At 40.8% G+C, this 18,221-nt stretch overlaps 1 protein-coding gene across 5 annotated transcripts in view; it reads left to right on the forward strand.

Annotated features, from left to right (window-relative positions):
* The window catches only part of Sox6 (SRY-box transcription factor 6), a 379,078-nt gene that overhangs the window by 323,818 nt on the left and 37,039 nt on the right, over window positions 1–18,221 (forward strand). For all 5 annotated transcript variants that reach the window (XM_060366990.1, XM_060366988.1, XM_060366991.1 and 2 more), the window contains one exon: window positions 12,540–12,648. In XM_060366990.1, coding sequence (XP_060222973.1) covers window positions 12,540–12,648 — 109 coding nt within the window. The remainder of the gene's footprint in view (window positions 1–12,539; window positions 12,649–18,221) is intronic.

Raw genomic sequence — 18,221 nt, forward strand, 5'->3', positions numbered from 1 at the left:
GCCTTCCCTTCACCTCCTGATAAAAAATTGACAGGATTTACCACCATACACAGCAAATAACCTGTTAGTCTGTGTAAGCACCCAGCCCTGGCCCCGGACTCAGCCTTACTCCTGCCTGTGTCTCTGTGGTCCCATGAAGGCAACCGCTTGTCCAGTGTTGGTTAAATAAAAAATGTTCAATGTTCAAGAATTGAAAGAAGTGAGAAAATTGTAATTTCATTGCAATAGATTTAGCTTGAGAAATCTCAAGGCTTTGTTAATGTATGCATTTCTGTCTTCATGTAGTTTCTTTAGTACACTATCTAGAAATAGAGTGTCCTCACTAAGTCACTTGAATGTGCCCCCTTTGAAATAATTGTGAAAAGGCTGTTTGTGATGTTATCAGGGACAACTTGTTTAATTTAATTTTATACTTTAGGTTTATTTTTATTTTTTTAGAAGAGTATTGTGACCCCATTTGGGAATTTTTAATTTGTATCTTATTTAGTCTGCAGTGTGACACCAGTTAATTGTGAGCTACTTTGTAGTAACTACATGTTAACTCTGTTGGAAGTAATGGTAATTATACTGTAATTGACACCAGTTCCCCCACAGCTTTGGAAAGCCATACAATTAACACATATCGCCACAGTTGGACACTTTCTTTTGTCCTTTGTGACATGCCATCTTGGAGTACTATTTTCAACAAGGTTCCTAAATATTTTCTACTTCTTTTAAATGCCTATTAAAAATTACCAATTTTCAGAATTACTTGTAAACATTACTACTAAGTGAGAACAGTTCCTAAGTTTTAATTTTACCCAATGAAAGCTTCTTTTCTAATCAGATGTAATTCACAGTTATGTTATTTTTATTTCTAATTCATCTGTGGTGTCTTTGACTCTATGATGCTTCCTTTCCCCTAGGAGAAGGCTATAGTAAAATATACAAATGTTGACTTGAAGGAGTCTCTTCCTTTGAAAGAGAGTAGCAGCCATTCTGTTTAATTCTTTCAGGTGGGAGGGGTGTGCAGTATCCAGTGCTTGAGTCCCCCACAGTGGACACAGCCTGGAGACAGAGGCAGCTTTGAAGCCAATTAGATGAAAATGACTTTCCTCTGATTTTCACTGCCTTCTTTCCTTCACCTTCCCCTGTCACCCCCTCCCTTCCAGCGCCTGTGAAAGGCAAAGAGTTTCTGAAGCAGCAAACAGACACCCTGGGACCAAATATGACCACAGCTTGGTATGCTTGTTTGACAAAGGAATTAAATTTGAGTGCATTCCTTGAGAATAGGAATAACTGCTAAGAACTTTTTGTGACACAGTGAAGTGATTTCAGTGTAGGCTAGAGAACTAGGAGAGGTAAAGAGGCAAATATTATTGGGTCAGAAAGTTTCAGAGCAGTAAGAATCCACAGAGATAAGCTAGCTCCTTGGTTTTGCAGGATGCAGTAAACAGAGACCAGCATGGCTGGCAAAGAGTGGCCGAGTGGAAGGAGCAGATGCTTAGAGCCTGGAGGCCACGGATATGTTGGTAGAGGCTGCAGAGCTTCAAGCTTCCTGACCCTTCTGGCCTCAGAGCTCTCTGAGTAAAGAGGCCTTTATGTTTCCTTCTGGAGTGACAGCTTCCCCGTGTCCCTATTTTTCTCTTAAAAAACATATGCTATTTTTGCAACACACACATTTTCCTTAAATTACAGGAAAACCTCTTAGGGGATATGATATATTTATGTAGCTCATAAATTAAAACAGATACAATGTTGTAATGCCTTATACTTTTTCATTTTTGTATATATTTATATTTCTGTGGGGGGGAAACATCTTCAAAAATTATTAGCTGGCCTGCTAAAACTAAAGTACATTGAGTAATTTTGAAGAAAATATTCATTTTTGGTTTGTATAGTTTTGATGTCTTTAGCTTGAATAAATTGTACCTGTGTTTCAATGAGCAATGTTGAAAATACACACTGCAAATTACATTGATATCGGAAATCAAATTCGTACAATTCCCAAGATACTGTCTTTGGACAAAGATATTTGCTAGCTGGCCATTAATTTTGCTTTTATGTCCTTTGCTCATATGGGGAATGTTAGACTAATAGTGTCTTATTGGTGGTTTAAGTGAGATAGAATTTCCTGTTTTTAAATCATGTGTTAGTTTTCAAAGGAGCTTCTGTAATTTTACAATGAAACCTTTTGTGAACTTGTTACTGAATAATCGGAGAATATTCAGGAACAAATCTGCCGCATGCCTCTGTGCAGGAATAAAAAAGTTAAAACCACATATAAGCAGGCCTCTGACTGCCACACAACTGGATCTGCTTAAATCTGGGTGCTTTATAAGTCTACTTGGGAGTTGCAAACTTATAAATAACCTCGCAATTGGTTAAAACCATATTAAAACCATATGAATGAAACAGAAAGCGTTTGGCTACAGGACCTCAGTAAGCACTATCACCCAGAGAAACATAATTGAATTCAGCAGCTCCCAAGGCTGAAATGGTCTCCTGTCTTCAGGACTAATGCTGCCATGTCATGTCGCTTGTCACGTGACAGTCGGTGACATGAGTCTAAGCATGTCACAGGAGATGCACGGGTGTTACCAGGACTATCGAGACAGAACTTTTCTGGCTTAGTGTTCCCTTCACATCCTGGGGGAAGCTTGTCATACATCATTCGAGAATGTCTTTGAAAGCCCCATAAAACATATCCCCAGGAAGCTCTGCTGACAGTAGTTCATTTCAGCAGGCACGTGCTATGTGGTGCTTCTCTGCTTGCAGGGCCCAGTGCTATGGAGGGAGAGAGGGTCATGATACACTTTTCCTCCTCAAGGAGCAAGGCCCAGGGGTTAAAAAGCACCAACCCAGCACCCCAGGAAGAAATCTGAACAGTTCCTGTCAGGAAGAAATCTGAACAGCTCCTGTCATTCTTGTTGATTATGACTCTTCTTTTCAAGTTTGAATCTTCTGGTTTTTGACAACTTTTGATGAGTCGTTAGAAGCCTTCCTTCTCTCTAAGCGGAAATGTTCTCCTTTGAAGAATTGGTCATAGACAGACAGATGATAATTGAGTGATGGATTATAGATAGGTGGGTAGATAGGTATGTAGATGGCTAATAGGTAACAGGTATGCGGTAGATAGCTAGAGGATGAAAAGGAGGGTAGATGATAACCGAGTGGGAGATGACGGGCAGGTGGGGAAATCACAGCATCGTGCACACAGAACTGCTGGTCAGGTCTGACTGCAAATGCTTTGGCAGAATTGTTGCTGAGGGTAACGGCCCCTAAACTTTACTTTTCCATTATGTGACGCATTGAGGTAAGAAGGAAAAGCTGCCATTGTAACCGTTTGTTATATATCACAAAGTACCACAGGTTGAGTGGCTCAAACAACTGAAATTTATTTTCCTTTTTTTTTTTTTCAGAAATTGTTAGAAGTATTTTATTTTTTAATTTTTATTATTAGTTATATTTTATTAATTCTGTGTCCCAGCTGTATCCTGCTCCCTCTCCCTCATTCCCTCCCATTCCCACCCTCCCTTCCTCATCTAATTTATTTTCTCAGTCTTAGAAGCTGAAACTCCTATGTCAAGATGCTAATGGGGCTGGGGATTTTTGTTTTGTTTTGTTTTTTTCCTGCGGCCTCTGTCCTTGGCTCCTATATCTGCCCTTCTTGCCCTCACATGGTCTTTCTTCAGTATATACACATTTGTGTCCAAATTATTATCTTGTCATAATATCGTAGCACCAACTGTAAAAACCCTCATTGGACTCAGTTACACCCATGGCCATCCTTAGAAAACAATGGTGAGGAGATTCTTTATATTTTAACCATTAAATTACAACTTAGGTAGGTATCTGTGCTGAGGTAAATTTAAGATCATAACTCTAACATTTGATTACTGTGTGTCACTTCCCAATCCATAGAATGGGTAAGGAAATACCGGCGCCATGGGATTGCATTGATTAAATAAAAAGTTATGTGTGAGTGCTTTCCAGAAAGTGAGGGACAGACATGGAGGGGGTAGATTAATAACATAACCTGTCAATTAAATGATTAAATGAGGTTATATGTGTGAAAGTTTTGCAGCAAGAAAAAGAAGAGAAGACAGGAAAAGAAATTAATAAAATATTGTAACATTTAAAGACTATTGCTAAATATTTCAAGCTAAACATTAACAACATCCTGACCTAAAACTATCTGTTCTCCTACATCAGTAGTCGACACAACCAGAGATGTATCCTTTTGCCTTTTAGCATCTCAGAACTAAATGTAGGCCTCAGCCATGGTCATCATGTGGTAGCCAGATCTTATGTCCATTTTCAAGCACTCTGAGGTTCCCTGGTACCTGCAGGGTGAGGAGCAAGCATCCCCATAGCTCCATCTGCCCCTCTGTGAGTGACTCTCTCCCTGAGCAGCTCCAGGTACTACTCGGTTGAGATTTTCTGTTTGGATGCTTTACAGCTTCTTTGAGTTTTCTGGATGTAGCATTCCAAAGCCCTTTGGACTCCCATGTATTATACTTCTTCCTAAAATGCCATTCTTTTCTGGGGTGACATTATAATTAGCTCAACTAAAGCATTTCTTCTTGACAAAGTCCTTTGTTGCCTTTTTACCGGCCCCAAGTGGAATCTGTCACTAAGGCCATAGAGAATACATATTATGACCGGCTTGCTTATGGGTCTGTTTGTATGGCTCCTCAGCTTGCTCTAAAGATGTAATGTCTGCCTTATTGGCTTTACATTCGATTAGCCATTCCATTAGCTAAGTCCTGCTAAAATAAACTCTCTCTCTTTTTTTTTGTTTGATTTCCTTTTGCTTTTAATATTCAGAAAAATATCATTTATAAAGCTTTTACATCCGGCTTAAAAATTAACATGTAATAGATTGCTCAGCATGTTAGTATTCCCACTGATACCCTGGTGACCCTATTCTGTCCATGGGATTTAAAGAAGAGATGAGTAACAAAGTAGTTTCTTCAGTATTTTTTCATTCAAGTCCACAAATAAGAATACATGCACCACTGTTAGGCTAAACGAGAGGAAAGAATAGGAAGCATATAACAATGTAGATACATCTTACTAGAAATAATAATAAAATAGTGGAAGAATGAAATACCTATTGGCACTATAGACTATAACTAAAATAAACTCTCTTTCTTCTTCTATTTTAGTTTTACTTTTAAGCAAAATAATTTTCAGAATTTTTATAAAAGCAATGAAAATATATTTTAATTACTTATGTGTAGATATATTTAATAATTAAGAGACAGATAAATAAAAATATAAGTTCATAAGTCAGTTGAACAATAGAATGACCTTCCAGTCAGGGCTGGGCTCCTGCTGGGAAATGGGAAATCCACCTTACTCTAATTATATGTCAGGGCTTTACACGAACAATTTTCCTTACACTCTCAACTTTGCCCAAACATTCCTCTTATTCTACTTAGCAGTCTACTGTTAGAAATTTTCCTTGGCTAAAAAATGTCCATTTCTGAAGAAAGGTAGTAGAAAAAACATATAAGCAAAGTCATGTTAATTTCAGCTTAATTCCTCGGTAGAAATGAGAGGACAGAGGGCTATGTGCTGACCAGATTGGTGGAAATTCTCACTGGAGAGACTTCTGTTCTATCAAGCTGTTCAGCATGTAGCCCTCTTGCTTATTTTCCTCTAAGAGGTATCTTTGTGCTCTGGGAAAAACAGAACCAGAAAACTCAGGGCTTAACTCATTCATGAGTACTAGTAAAATGTTGCTGTTAAGGATGCTTTAGTAGCTAGATAAATTAAGAATGTTAGCTAACAAAATATTACTGGACAATAGATTTCAATGAGGAGCTTCACTTCTCCCAGTCAGAGGCCCCATTATCATCAGTGCTGACTCTGGAAGCATCAAAGTGGCTTTGTAAAAGTGATTCCCAGTACTTGAAAGGCTTCTTCTAGAACATCACCTTCTTATGTGTCAAAACTACACTTTATTTATCTCTTATTTATATTGTTTGCATGTATTATGTATGTGCATGTGTGCCTGTGTGTGTTTATGTGTACCACATGAGTCCGGGTGTCCACAGAGGCCAGAAGATGTCAGATCCCCTGGAAGTAGAGTTACAGGCAATGGTTTTGAGCTGCCTGAGTTGGGTACTGAGGACCAAAGTCAAGTAGTCTGCAAGAGCAGTAAGTGTTCTTTCTCGCTGAGACATCTTCTCCAGCCCCAAACATATTTTTGATTATTAAATTTTTAAATGTAAACTCTAGGCTATAAAATAAAAGATATGTATAGCAAGTCAATAATATGATTGTGTGTGTTTGTGTGTGTGTGTTTGTGGTGTCAAGAATGTTGTGTGAGAATTGAATCATAGGAAACTATGTCCAGAGAAGGCCACAGTGGGCCAGAGAATCATTTTATGTTCTATTTGTCTACTTATAAAACAAAATAAAATAAAACTTTATTTTGAAATTGTGTACTATTTTATAAGCCAAGCATTTTTGGTAGGGAATGTCTTCTGTTGCCAGTATTTGACAAAGATTTTTGCAAAGATGCTGTATTTGCCTGCAGAAATTTCAAGTTAGGTGCATATTAAGCTATATAAGCAAGTACATTTTTCTGAGCTTTTTTTTTCTTTAAAGGTTGTTTATCTTCCTTCTTTAAGAATATTTAAGTTTCGTATCAGGCTCTGTTTGTTTAGATTCTTTTGATCAAGGAGCTATCACCAATACAGTGGAGAATGTATTGAATCCAAGCATCTCGGTCACAACTTGACGCATTTGTGGTGGTTCTTGCTCCTTCTAGACACTCCCTGGTGTGTGGCCTTATGAGACCACAGGTTCTTGTGGACACAGATGTTAACTGCTCTGTAAGATCTATAGCAAGGCCTAAGATATAATCCTGGACTTGTAAAACCCTTTGGTGGAGATTCAGCAATGCACATGAACCAAACCCTGATTGTTGAACATAGTATGATGAAAACCAGGGGCTAATTATGTAGTTATTTGGACATATTGGAAAGTGGGTCAATAAGACAAGATATAGAATTCAGAGAAAATGTGGATTTTCAATATGAATAGGCCTTGGCAAGAAGACAGAGAAGAAAGCATGTCCCAGAGGCTGTGGGGAAGGCAGGGTGATGGTGCTGTCAAAAGATGAGTCGCGGTTCACCCCTAGCAAAAGACGCCTGCTGGAAGAATTGTGCAACTTTGGATTTGAAAGGGCATGTGGGAAGCAGTGAATGAAGTACCTTGCAAGCCAGGGTTTGACTAAAATGCACTGGAAACACAGAAGTGATAGAAGGTTCTGACCTAGACACTTGGAATTGCACGAGTTGAGGAGGTAGTGAGAACAGATAGATCAGAGAAGACAGTGACCAGGGCTAGCACCAGCTAGGACGCTGCAGCAGCCAGTGAAGGCTGCGGGCCAGGAGGCTTGCACTAGGCTAAAGATGACAGGAGGTCCCACAGTGCTTTGTGGAAGGAAAATCAGCTAGCCCATGTGGTTGGACAGACAAGGGTAAAGAAGGAAGTGAGACAAGAACTATTAGCCAATTGGCTCTCATACAAATGCAGGACAAGAGGGATGCTGTGTAAAGGGCAGCTGTTATATTTAGTTTAGGACAGTGTTCTCCAGTATTGAAGAGCCAGTCTAGTATATAACTAAAATCAAAATGCTCAGAAAAGATTGAAGCTTGGAACTGGAATGAAGACAGAAAACCTTTATTCAGGAAGTGCTCAAAAATTAGACATAGCTGGAACTTCGAGGTAGCTAAAGAGCTCCTGTCATCTGTAGCCTGGTATAAGCCTTCTGGCCTGCAGCCTTCACTGGAGGCTACAGCATCTGGCCTACAGCATCTCAGAATACTGCAATGCCTGTGTTTTGGGAGGGCACGAAACCATGATTGATGAGCCGTGGTGTTCACCTTTATTGCAAATCTGAAAGGTTTTAAAACATTTTAAATATTTAAATGCTCATCTGGCTATGTAACAACAAAATTCTTATTTACATAAAAAAGCATCATGTCAGATTCCCCATGTGAGAGATTGGTGCTACTAATTCCACAATTATATGGGCACAGAATTTTCTATTTACTATCTCATATATATATAAATAGAATATTTGGCAATTAGTTAATAACACACATTTAAGTTTATTTAAGAAAGTCAGTGTCGAGCACATCCTAATTATAATGTATTTTACATGTAAAAACAACCCAAGGTAATTATTTTTCACCCTTTAGAACTACAATATAGGTAATAACACCCACTAGCCCCACAGTTGTTTGCTTTCTGGCTATGACTGACACCACACTCAGACAATCTGTACAAATGGGCTTTTGAATAAAGGTAGGTGAAGTGCCTCTCTTTTAGACCACCAGGGTAAAAGTATATAGCATCATTATCTAGACAGGTCTAGAATAGAATCTATCCATTTGTAAAGTAACAAACAAAGACTCCTCCGAGCATATGCCATTTCCCCTTCTGGCTGTAGGAAGGGGATCGTCTTAACAGGACTTGAGGCGCAATACAAGCTGGCCACCCTCAGTGACCCAGAGGGAAGGTGAGGCACAGAATTCCTTTTCATGTGTTGGTTTTCTGGGGACAGCTACAACCCGTCATCTTGCATATGGTTTGAAAGCGGCTTGTCTCTTTGGCAAGCAAACTGTTATTTAAGTACACCATCCACTCTACTACTGAAACGGTTTTGCCAAACTTATCCAAGTAGTCTCACATGCTTAAAGATGGTATAAATATCATTTATTGCCAGCAGTTTTCTTCAGACTCCATGGAATGTCTTCCTGCTGCCTGATCTAAGTGTCCCAGTTTACATTATGGCCTTTACTGCCTCTGTTTGATGGAGTGATCAGTAAAAATTTAATGACACTATAAAATAATAAAAATGTCATTAATTTACCACGGATCTTGGATGCAGTGGTTGTAAAGTTACATTAATAAACAGAATATTTTTTACAACAAAAAGCATTGTTACGTGGGAACATATAAATAACACACATAAATTTAAGAGCAATTTTACTGTGAGCACACACATTATTATGGAATAGCCAATAAGTGTATAAAACATAGTATATAAAATTTTATTAAAATATACTGTGCACATCAAAAATTCAGCTTTTATCTAAGTGCAAAGAAAATCCATTATTGTGTGCTTACTGCTTCATCACTGTTCCTTCCCCAGATCACAGTTTCACATTTGTTGCCAGGAAGAAGCAGCTGATTTCCTTGCCTAACTGAGAACAAACCTCTGGTCTTTTATTTACCCCCAAATTCATTCTCTCTCCACTGGTGCCAAGATGTAACTGATCAATCTTGCCTCAGAAGGGAGGGAAAAGTTGCTAATTTAATGCAAAGTTAAAAATAATGCCAGGGGATCTGAGTGGTTTGTTCAGTGACTCTGGAAATAAGGGATAATAATCAGAGTCTGTCTGTCAGCAGTGAGGCCACCCCATCATTGACTCCGAGAACACGCAGGGATGATGGATGCTACCATCTTGTGGCTTATAACATTTAACATTCATCAGCTCTCACTAACAGAGGCTTTATCATTTAAATATCTTTATTTAATATGCAACATCTACCTCATACATCATAATTTCAAAGCACTTAAGGATCCAGCAGTCCCTACAACACAGCAGAACTGACTTTTAATTTTTTTTTCCCAGTAACTTTCATGTTGCCTGCATGTTTGGGATTGACAGTACATAGTGAGAGTCTGCTCATGCGTCAGCACAGAGAATGCACATTCTATTATCAACATGAAAACCAGGGAGATTTCAAGAGTGGGGCATGGGGTGAAGTTCACCCTGAGGAATTTTGCTCATATCTCAAATGATCCTACTTGGAAAATGTGTACATTGGGAGGGCTAGTTCAAGGGGTAGGGACATACCCTTCACTGTCCATGTTTGTGCCATATAGGGGCAAACCCTCTGGTGTTTAGCAGCCAGGGACTTAGCTTCTTACTCTGAAGTATCTCCATACTCGATCTGTGCCCACATCCACATCCTGTGTTTTCGAGGCTCGTGTTCATCACACTGGAAATCTCTGCACTGCTCAGCAGCACAGACCTAACTGGTGGATGTCGGCCCTCCTGTCTTCGGGCTCTGCTGGCAAATAAATATTCTGAGCTATTCTTTGAAGAAAAGAAGGAAATCTTCTGGGAGACTGGGTGGAAATTTATATGAAAGGGCTTGGCTTTTCAGGGCCCTGCTTTAATCTCAAACACAGTGCTTAATATTATCAAATTGAAAATGCAACCCACTGCCCCCAATACTTTTTATCATTGATTTATTTTCTGCCTATTTAACTGGTATTTCATGGGATGCTCTTCCTTGTCTTCTGCTCTGTCAAAATATTGATATTTTGAAGAGAAAGCGTCTTTGCAGAAGAATGTTTCTTCAACGAAGTCAGAAAAATTGTCTGACTTCAAAGACACCGTGAATGTGTTACGGATCATCCTGGATGTTTTTGTTATGATTAGAAACAAGCTGATACTACTGCATTGTGAGTGCGCTTCCCTTTTAGGAAAGAAAAGATATTATCATCATGTAAGCTTTGTTGTCTCGGGGTTTTACAAAGCATGGCATGTAATCTTCCCTCTTCTTCTCTGTCAAAATACTGATATTCTTTCAGGAACTTTTTTTTTTTAATAGAATATTTTCCAGGAAAATCAAAGAGAATGAATGACTAGAAAGATCCGTGGAATATGCATACTGATAGGTGGCATAGTGTTGGTTTTTAGAGAAAATTGTCCTGCCCCCACCTGCCATGAAAATGCAGTGAAAGGTTGTTCTTGTGCGAAGATCTTGGCCTGTAACAGAGGTATTCACATGCAAATACGCTAGAGAAACAATGCCAGAAACAAAGGTCGAACGTGGCTTTCCAGTGCTCTTCACTTTGACTCTCTTTACATCACCACAGCCCAAAGTGCTCCTCAAAAAGAGAACGGGGCTGATGGAAAGCAGCTGTCCTTCCCTGACCACGTGTGAAGCTCCCACGCAGCAGCTCATAGCTGTGGTGGCTTTGTGTAGTGGGCTGCATCTGGGTGAATTTGTTCCCGTGCAGCCGTGTTTTCACATGAGAAGGTATTAGGAAACCACATTCACTTCGGTTTTGATTTTCAGTCTGTCTTTTATACATGTCACATTTCAGAGGTTTCCCCACACGTCACTGTTGAAACTAGTTGGTGTAACGCAGTTGGAGAGATGATGGCTAGATGACCATGTTTTGTTGCAAAGCTTTCCTAGAAACAGTGCTAGGTTAAGGCAAGGCTGATGCTGTGTTTTCTCCCAACAAAGATTTCAGTGTGATCCCTGATGAAGGGAAACTGGAGAATTTACTGCAACAATTTGACTGATGGGAATTAATTATAGAAATATAATGATATTCAAAAATAATCGTATTAGGAAGCACAAATGCAGTGAGGCTGTACAAATGAGGCACATCCTCTATCAAGTAATTGTATGTTTGCTCCTTCCGAATATTTCCAAGTTTCTAAACATCTTGCAGAACAGAACGCTCGGCGTGTTTCCATCAGATACAGAACATACTCGGCGCAGAACTAGGTCATTGAACAATAGGCTGAGCAGCAATCAGCACTACACTGCTGCATAATGCATTAGTATAACATGCAGAAACCATCCCCGGAGCTGCAAGCTGCTATTTCATGTCTGTACATTCAAACTGACATGACATTTAATATGGTTTCATAGTAATGAACAACAAGGCTTCATTCATTCATAAGGATAACACAAAGCCAAGTGTGAGTCTAGAGACTTAAGCATGGAGATGGGAGGTGAGAGTGAGGTTCCGGGCTGAGTGTTCCCAGAACACTCGACGACATTCACGATGACCAGTGAGTCCCTGCCACTGATCTGAGAGGTGCGCAGCTCCTTCCATTGTGTTGCCTCAGACTACTGCTCTTACAGGAACTGCTGAACAACCAACCGCCTTGGGGGTTCTTTCCCAAAGCAGCAAGGGTATTGAACCCTCCGGGGTGTTTGTTTGTTTGTTTGTTTGTTTGTTTTACTGGGTGTGAGTCACACACTCTTCCTTTCCCAGGAACTCATAGTTGGAAGACTTGTTTCTAGCAATGTCCACTCGACCAACTGTGGCACATTGAAAGCCTGGTACATAAAGTTCTAATTTGTACTTTGTCAGGATTGCTGCCCAGAATCATGATCTCTAAATGGGAAGACTGTTCTCCCATTCAGCTTTGCAGCAGGCTTTAGTAAGAATGTCCTTAAGTTTTTGCACATCTGGCCCCACTTTCCATTGCGTTTCTCGTAGATTACAGAACCAAATCCAACAAAGAGGGTGAGACAAGCATAGTGACTCTGGCAGGTTTTCTGTTATGGCCTTCCTTCCTTCCAGGCTCAGCCTTCTAGACTTCCAGTTTGCTCGTCTTGTCAGTGGCACACTCAGCCTGCTGCCGTCTCCATAGCCTGAGGGGCCAGATGTGACGTTCATAAGTTCACACTGTGCCTGTTAACCAAGAGACACTGGAAGGAAGCAAGTGGCTGCTGTGGAATCAGAGTAAGCCTCTGAATATTCTTTCTCCTAGGAAAGAACACGTTTTGAGAACCTGGGGCCTCAGTTAACAGGAAAGTCAAATGATGATGGAAAGCTGGGCCCAGGTGTCATCGATCTCACTCGGCCAGAAGATGCAGAGGGTGAGTGGCTTTCTCTAGTTGTGTCTCTGCTGTTCTGTGCATTCCTGAAGGTAAGTCTGAGTTAGGCATGAGATAGATCCTTATGACCATTCTTGGCAGTCACTATCTTGACTTTCTAGCCAAAAATGAAATGTTGGTTTTCAGTGTATATTAGAGTTGAGGGCTTTGAGATGATGCTGGATTCTCTATTACTGAACATAAGCAATTCAAGTACCTCAAGATGTTATTTTAAAGTTTTAGTAAAAAAAAAAAAAAATCTTTGTACATTCCCATGAACAGATCTCTGAGTATCACTTACTTTACTAGATTCTTGTTGAGAAAAGAAAGAAACATAATAATGAAAAAAAAAGTCTTCTTTGTGAAGAAAAACCCAGCTCTGGGTCTGCGCACTAACCACCCTGAAGTCTGCCGAGTGTCTGCTGGAAAGGGCGGTCTCACTCTCAGGACGTCTACCTGAAGCTCTGTCGATGCCGTCCTCATTGCTTCCTTTCTGTTTGTTTGTCTTAAATGCACCAAGCATCCCGTCAGCAGAAATTGTTCCCCAGAGGCCGGGTACAATTTATAGGTTAGGTCAGCACTTTGCTAGCAGTGTGGCCTGGTTATTTACTGTGTCATCACAGAGTGGAGACTGGCTTTCCCATTAGCTGTTTCTTTGGCAGAACCCATCCCACCAGTCAGGGAAGATTAATTTGTTCTCTTAAGAGTCACAGGATCCTTTACCCATCTCAGGTCCTAGTGAAAGTCCTTTTTTTAGCTTGCGGGAAGAGTCTTATTTGTTCCCCTTTTACTGAAAGGGTTTCTTCCAGGACCCTAATCCCTTAAAAACACACAAAGGTAGTTCTTAGCAACATCTGAACTGGGCCTCCCCAGGCAGTTTTTAAATCCTGGGTATGAACACTGAGAGATGGATGGTATCAAATAGGAACAAGGCCTCAGAGTTTCCAGAAGGCGTGGTTTCTGAATCAGGTGGAGATACCAATTTTTGAGGGTAGTCCTGGGTGCAAAGAGCAAACATAAATTCTGAATGGTCTGTACATGTGTTTGTGTGCTTGTGTGGTAGAGAGAGAGAGAAAGCAACAGCGAGAAAGAAAGGGACAAGAGGGAGGGAGGGGAAGAAGAACAGGACAATGAGCAAGAAGTGAGAGATAAATGACCTAAACATAGGACCATCCCTGCTCTCCTCCATAAAAATTGTGTATCAAGGGTACACTGCCATTGTCACAGGCACATAGACCATCAGGCTTCCACTGGCAGGGGTGGAGATTCTTCTGTCTAGCTGGCCATGGAATCCAAATGATTGACATGGTTAATAGTTTGACTGTAGCACAGACATGGTAGCTGGCCCGGTGGTCTCCGGTCGGTGCATCTCAGTCTCCCTGGGAAGCTGAGTTGTGGAGTGCCTGATTTGGCTATATAGAGTGAACTAAGCAATGTCCACCACTTCGGGGGATTTCGTCTGTTCATTTGGCTATGGGCCAGGAGTTGCAGTGCTCTGTCATCTGACCCTTGCTCTGCCGGCACTTCCATCTGATTTCTTAACTATATATTAGCTATATATAGTAAGTTGCCTCTCAGAAATGCTGCTAATCAAGTTGATGAGATTGTGTGAATGGAGCTATCAACCATTGTAAAAAGATAAAAATCATAACAGCAAAGAAAAATCTACAGACGATTGTGAAAATCCCACTCAATACCCACATTGTCTAGATTCAAGTACATTTTCCTAGTTACTTATTTTTTTAGCAAACATTTATCTAGTGCTCATATGCCAGAGGAGCTGATATTTTCATAGCCTTTTCTCATATAATCTTTAGATACTCTGTGAAGAAGTCATTACTATTGTTGTTCTTGTTGTTGTTATAGGGTCTTATTATGTAGCCCAGGCTGACCTTAAACACATGACTTTCCTACCTCGGTCTCCCAAATGCTATCTATATTCCACAACACCTAGCTGATATTATTTTTTTCTCCATTTTACAGGTTAAAAGATTGAGGCTGAAAAAAATTTAAGTAACTTTCTGTAGGCTACAATGCCAGTAGTGATAGACCTAAAATTGGATAGAAAATTTGGGTTCTAGCTTCTATACCATCATACCTTTGTACAGCCCAGATAATTGTAATGCCTTCATTTTTCTGGACAGACTTCTTGTGACCTTCCTCAGTATGGCCCATTTCCTCTCCCCTAAATATAGCTGGTCATGCCATACATCAGTTCTCATGTTACCCCACCACACGGAGCAGCATGCTGATGAGTGTAACAGTAGACAGGCTGTAGTGGCCCAGGAGCTTACGGAGCGTGTGAAAACCTCCCTTCAGAAGCTTGCCCAGAGTTGCCATTGAGACCTCATGTGCCTCTGGGGGACTGTGAGTTCATGAATGGAATCGAGTTACCTGCACTAATATGGACAGCAGTGCAGTGCCTTTGTGAAGACTTGTGGGATGGGGAGCAGCCTTCTGCTGACTCCAGGCTAGTTCCTGGCATCTGTTCAAGCCGGAGCTGATTGCAAATCCTGCTGGAGTTACAGTTCATATTAAAGTCAGGATAGTTATCAGGTACACAAAATATTCTTTCTATACTGCTTGAAGATTGGAAAGGGGCTGGAGTGTCAGATTAACAACACTCAAGAGTATGGACTCAGCCATCAAGCCCATGGTCCAACAAAACAATGGGCCAACATTTCTTGAGTGTCTGTGGAGTGCCAGTCCACTGAACTAGATGTTGGGTAAACCATGGGAAGTTAAAATAGTAGTGCCCTTCAGCATCTGGAGCTTATGGTCTAGTGAGGGAATACAAGATTCAAAGAGAAGTCTAAGCATATGGCAGTGGCACTTTATCATCGCTGAGAACAAAACTCCAAGAGACATACTTTGTGGTCCTCTACCAAACACCCACAAGATAAGCTCTCTTAAGAGCATGTGCTGAAAGGGGAGCTATGCCTCAAGTTTAAGAGATCACCTTTTTTTCACCCATGCGTGATCAATGCCCTCTAGCCGTTGGAACAGCCACCTCAAAGGGCTCTGCTCTCCTAGCAGGTCTCATCCCTCCTATGGGGCTTCTTAAGTATAAAATTTTGTAAGTTAACCAGAAGACCGGTCCTTCCCCAGCCATGCTTCCCAGGGCAGTGCCTGCCAGCCATGAAAAGGATGGTATTTCTTAGTAAGCAGCTTGAAGGCCTGCTTCACAGCCCCGGGCATGAAGGAAGCAAAGAAGAGGTCGCCAAGAGAGGCAGCTGTGCACGTGTATTAACCACTCATCAAAATCAAATGACAAAACCATAAGCAAGGAAAACAGAAATTAGAAATATAAAAGGCAAATGTCTTCAAAATTTTATTTTTAAAGTCCAGCTGTTATTTGGCTTGAATGTGACAAGACAGCATTTCTTGTTCACCACGATATTTATAAAGCTACAACTTCACTGGTGCTGGGGACTTAGGAAGCATGCTTAAGGTCCTGTTATGTTTAGAAGCTGATGAAAACTTAACTTGTATTGAGTCCACGCAACATTTTAACGTCACTCTAGGACATGTAAGAAAGGGAAGATTTGATTAGTTGGGTTTGTGACCATGTATTAAAAATGACAAACTCACAAGCAGCTGTTGACTTTCTGTGTGGTGTTTCCCCTTTCTCGGCTCTTTAGGTAAGAGTTCACTTCTTACCCGAGTCCTGCTAATTTCAGAGTTGCCCTGTGTAACAGAAAGATCCCTGGCTTGGTTACTGGGAGGTTTGGAATAAAGCTCCTTTACTCGGTGACTGGAAACAAGTGACTGCTGCCTCCAGCACGAGTGTCTTTATATTTTAAAGGAGGCATGTTGGATTTGATTATCTCCGAGTTTCCTTCCAATCCCATGGTTGTTGTAAGGGTCTTCAGAAAACAGACTCTGTTTCTAGTGAGAAAAAGGATATATCCACATGACGCTCAGTCAGTTCCATTTAAGTTTTCCTTTTCAGAGAAAAAGAGAACAATGCCTTGGAGGATCTATTTCTGCCACTTGCTGGAGTGAGCTTTCATGTTCTTTGTGCTTTACTGTTTATTAAGGAAACAGCACTTCTGCAGTACTTGTTACCCTTCACAAACAAGCTTCTCTCTCCCTGCGCATGACCCCTCTTCCTCCTCCCTACCTCCTACACTCTCTCCCTCCCTCCCCTCCTCTTCTTTCTATGTTTCTCTCCTCCCTTCTTCCCCCCTCTCTTTTTCTCCTCTCATTTCCTCTCACTTTATCTTTTAAACCTGTGGTTTTGCGCTGCTTTACAGTATGTTTTGTATAAGAAACATTGATTTTCTCAAATTTTCACCTTCAGTTACTATTCCCTAGCCTTGGAGGTATCTTCCCCTCATTTGCCTGTGAGGAACAGTGGGATCTGAACCTGTACTTGAGGGACAAGCTTGAAGGTGATTACCTTTGGCTCATTGTTGTGACCTGCATTGGCATTGTACCAGTGTGTTGTCCTCCCTGAGTTAGAGACACACATGGATTTGATGGGAATGGATATTTCCATTCCAGGGACTCCCTGGATAGTTGTCTGGCTGCCAGGAGCTTCTATACCTTCTCACTTGGTGAACTTGCATCACAGCAAAAGCTGCCTTTCTTAAAACAACTTTTCCTTCTCCTTCCCATCACCTTCTCTTCATCCCCCTCCTCCTCCCTTTGGAACCTCTGGTTGCCCCAGAGTCTTATATTTTAGGTTGGTTTTCTCTGTCATCAGCTTAAGCTCTCTGCTTATGGAAGTAGAAGGCTGCAGAATTTCCTTCAAAATGTACCAGTTAACTATTCTTCTTTTGAGGCAGTCCCACTTCCCCTAGGGTCTATCCTCTGAAGCCTCTGACACTTTCTCCTTACCCTTGCCTTTGGATCCTTACTTCTACAGGGAAAGAAAGCTTGCTCCCATGATACAGGGCCCATCAGGGGTGCCAGAAGAAACTGTAGCCTAATCTGAAGTGGGATTCAAATGCTATGGCTTGTGCCTTGGAGTGTGAGGGTCATTGAGTCAAGCCCAATAGAGCACAGTACTTTACCTTTCAACCACAAATCCTCAGATCTAGAACAAAGGAGAGGGGGTCTAACACCTGCAGGTTCAGCTGAGCAGTCCCTTCGTCTGGTCCCCAGAGAAATGGAGGCCTTGGTTTGTTCAGATGTTCACAGTGATAGGAAACTGACTTGCTTTTGAAAGACTTACTATAATTTTCTCAGTTCTCTGCTAATAATTTATAGGCTAATATAAGTCTGTTTCCTTTTAACTTCTACCCAAAATGTCTAGTAGGACTTCTAGACTTTAAGGAAATAAAACTTAGGATCTTGCTGGATACTATCCTCCCTTCACCCATCACATGTCCGCTCCAGAACTCAGTCTTGTATTCCTGCTGTTTCCTTCTGGGAACTCATTTTCTCTTCCTATTTTTTCTAACCCTTGAGTCGGGAGGTTGATACAGAGAAGGGCTCTAAATTTTCCTCACTCCTCAAGTTCACCTGAGAAAGTTTACAAGGCTTTGGGTGTTTTATATACCCATATAGGTATCTAAAAAAGCTTTATGAATTAAGCATTTATTCATAATAAATCATAAAGAAATGTGCTT

The sequence above is a fragment of the Meriones unguiculatus genome, chromosome 14 (genome assembly GCF_030254825.1).
Source record: "Meriones unguiculatus strain TT.TT164.6M chromosome 14, Bangor_MerUng_6.1, whole genome shotgun sequence".
Lineage (NCBI taxonomy): Eukaryota > Metazoa > Chordata > Mammalia > Rodentia > Muridae > Meriones > Meriones unguiculatus.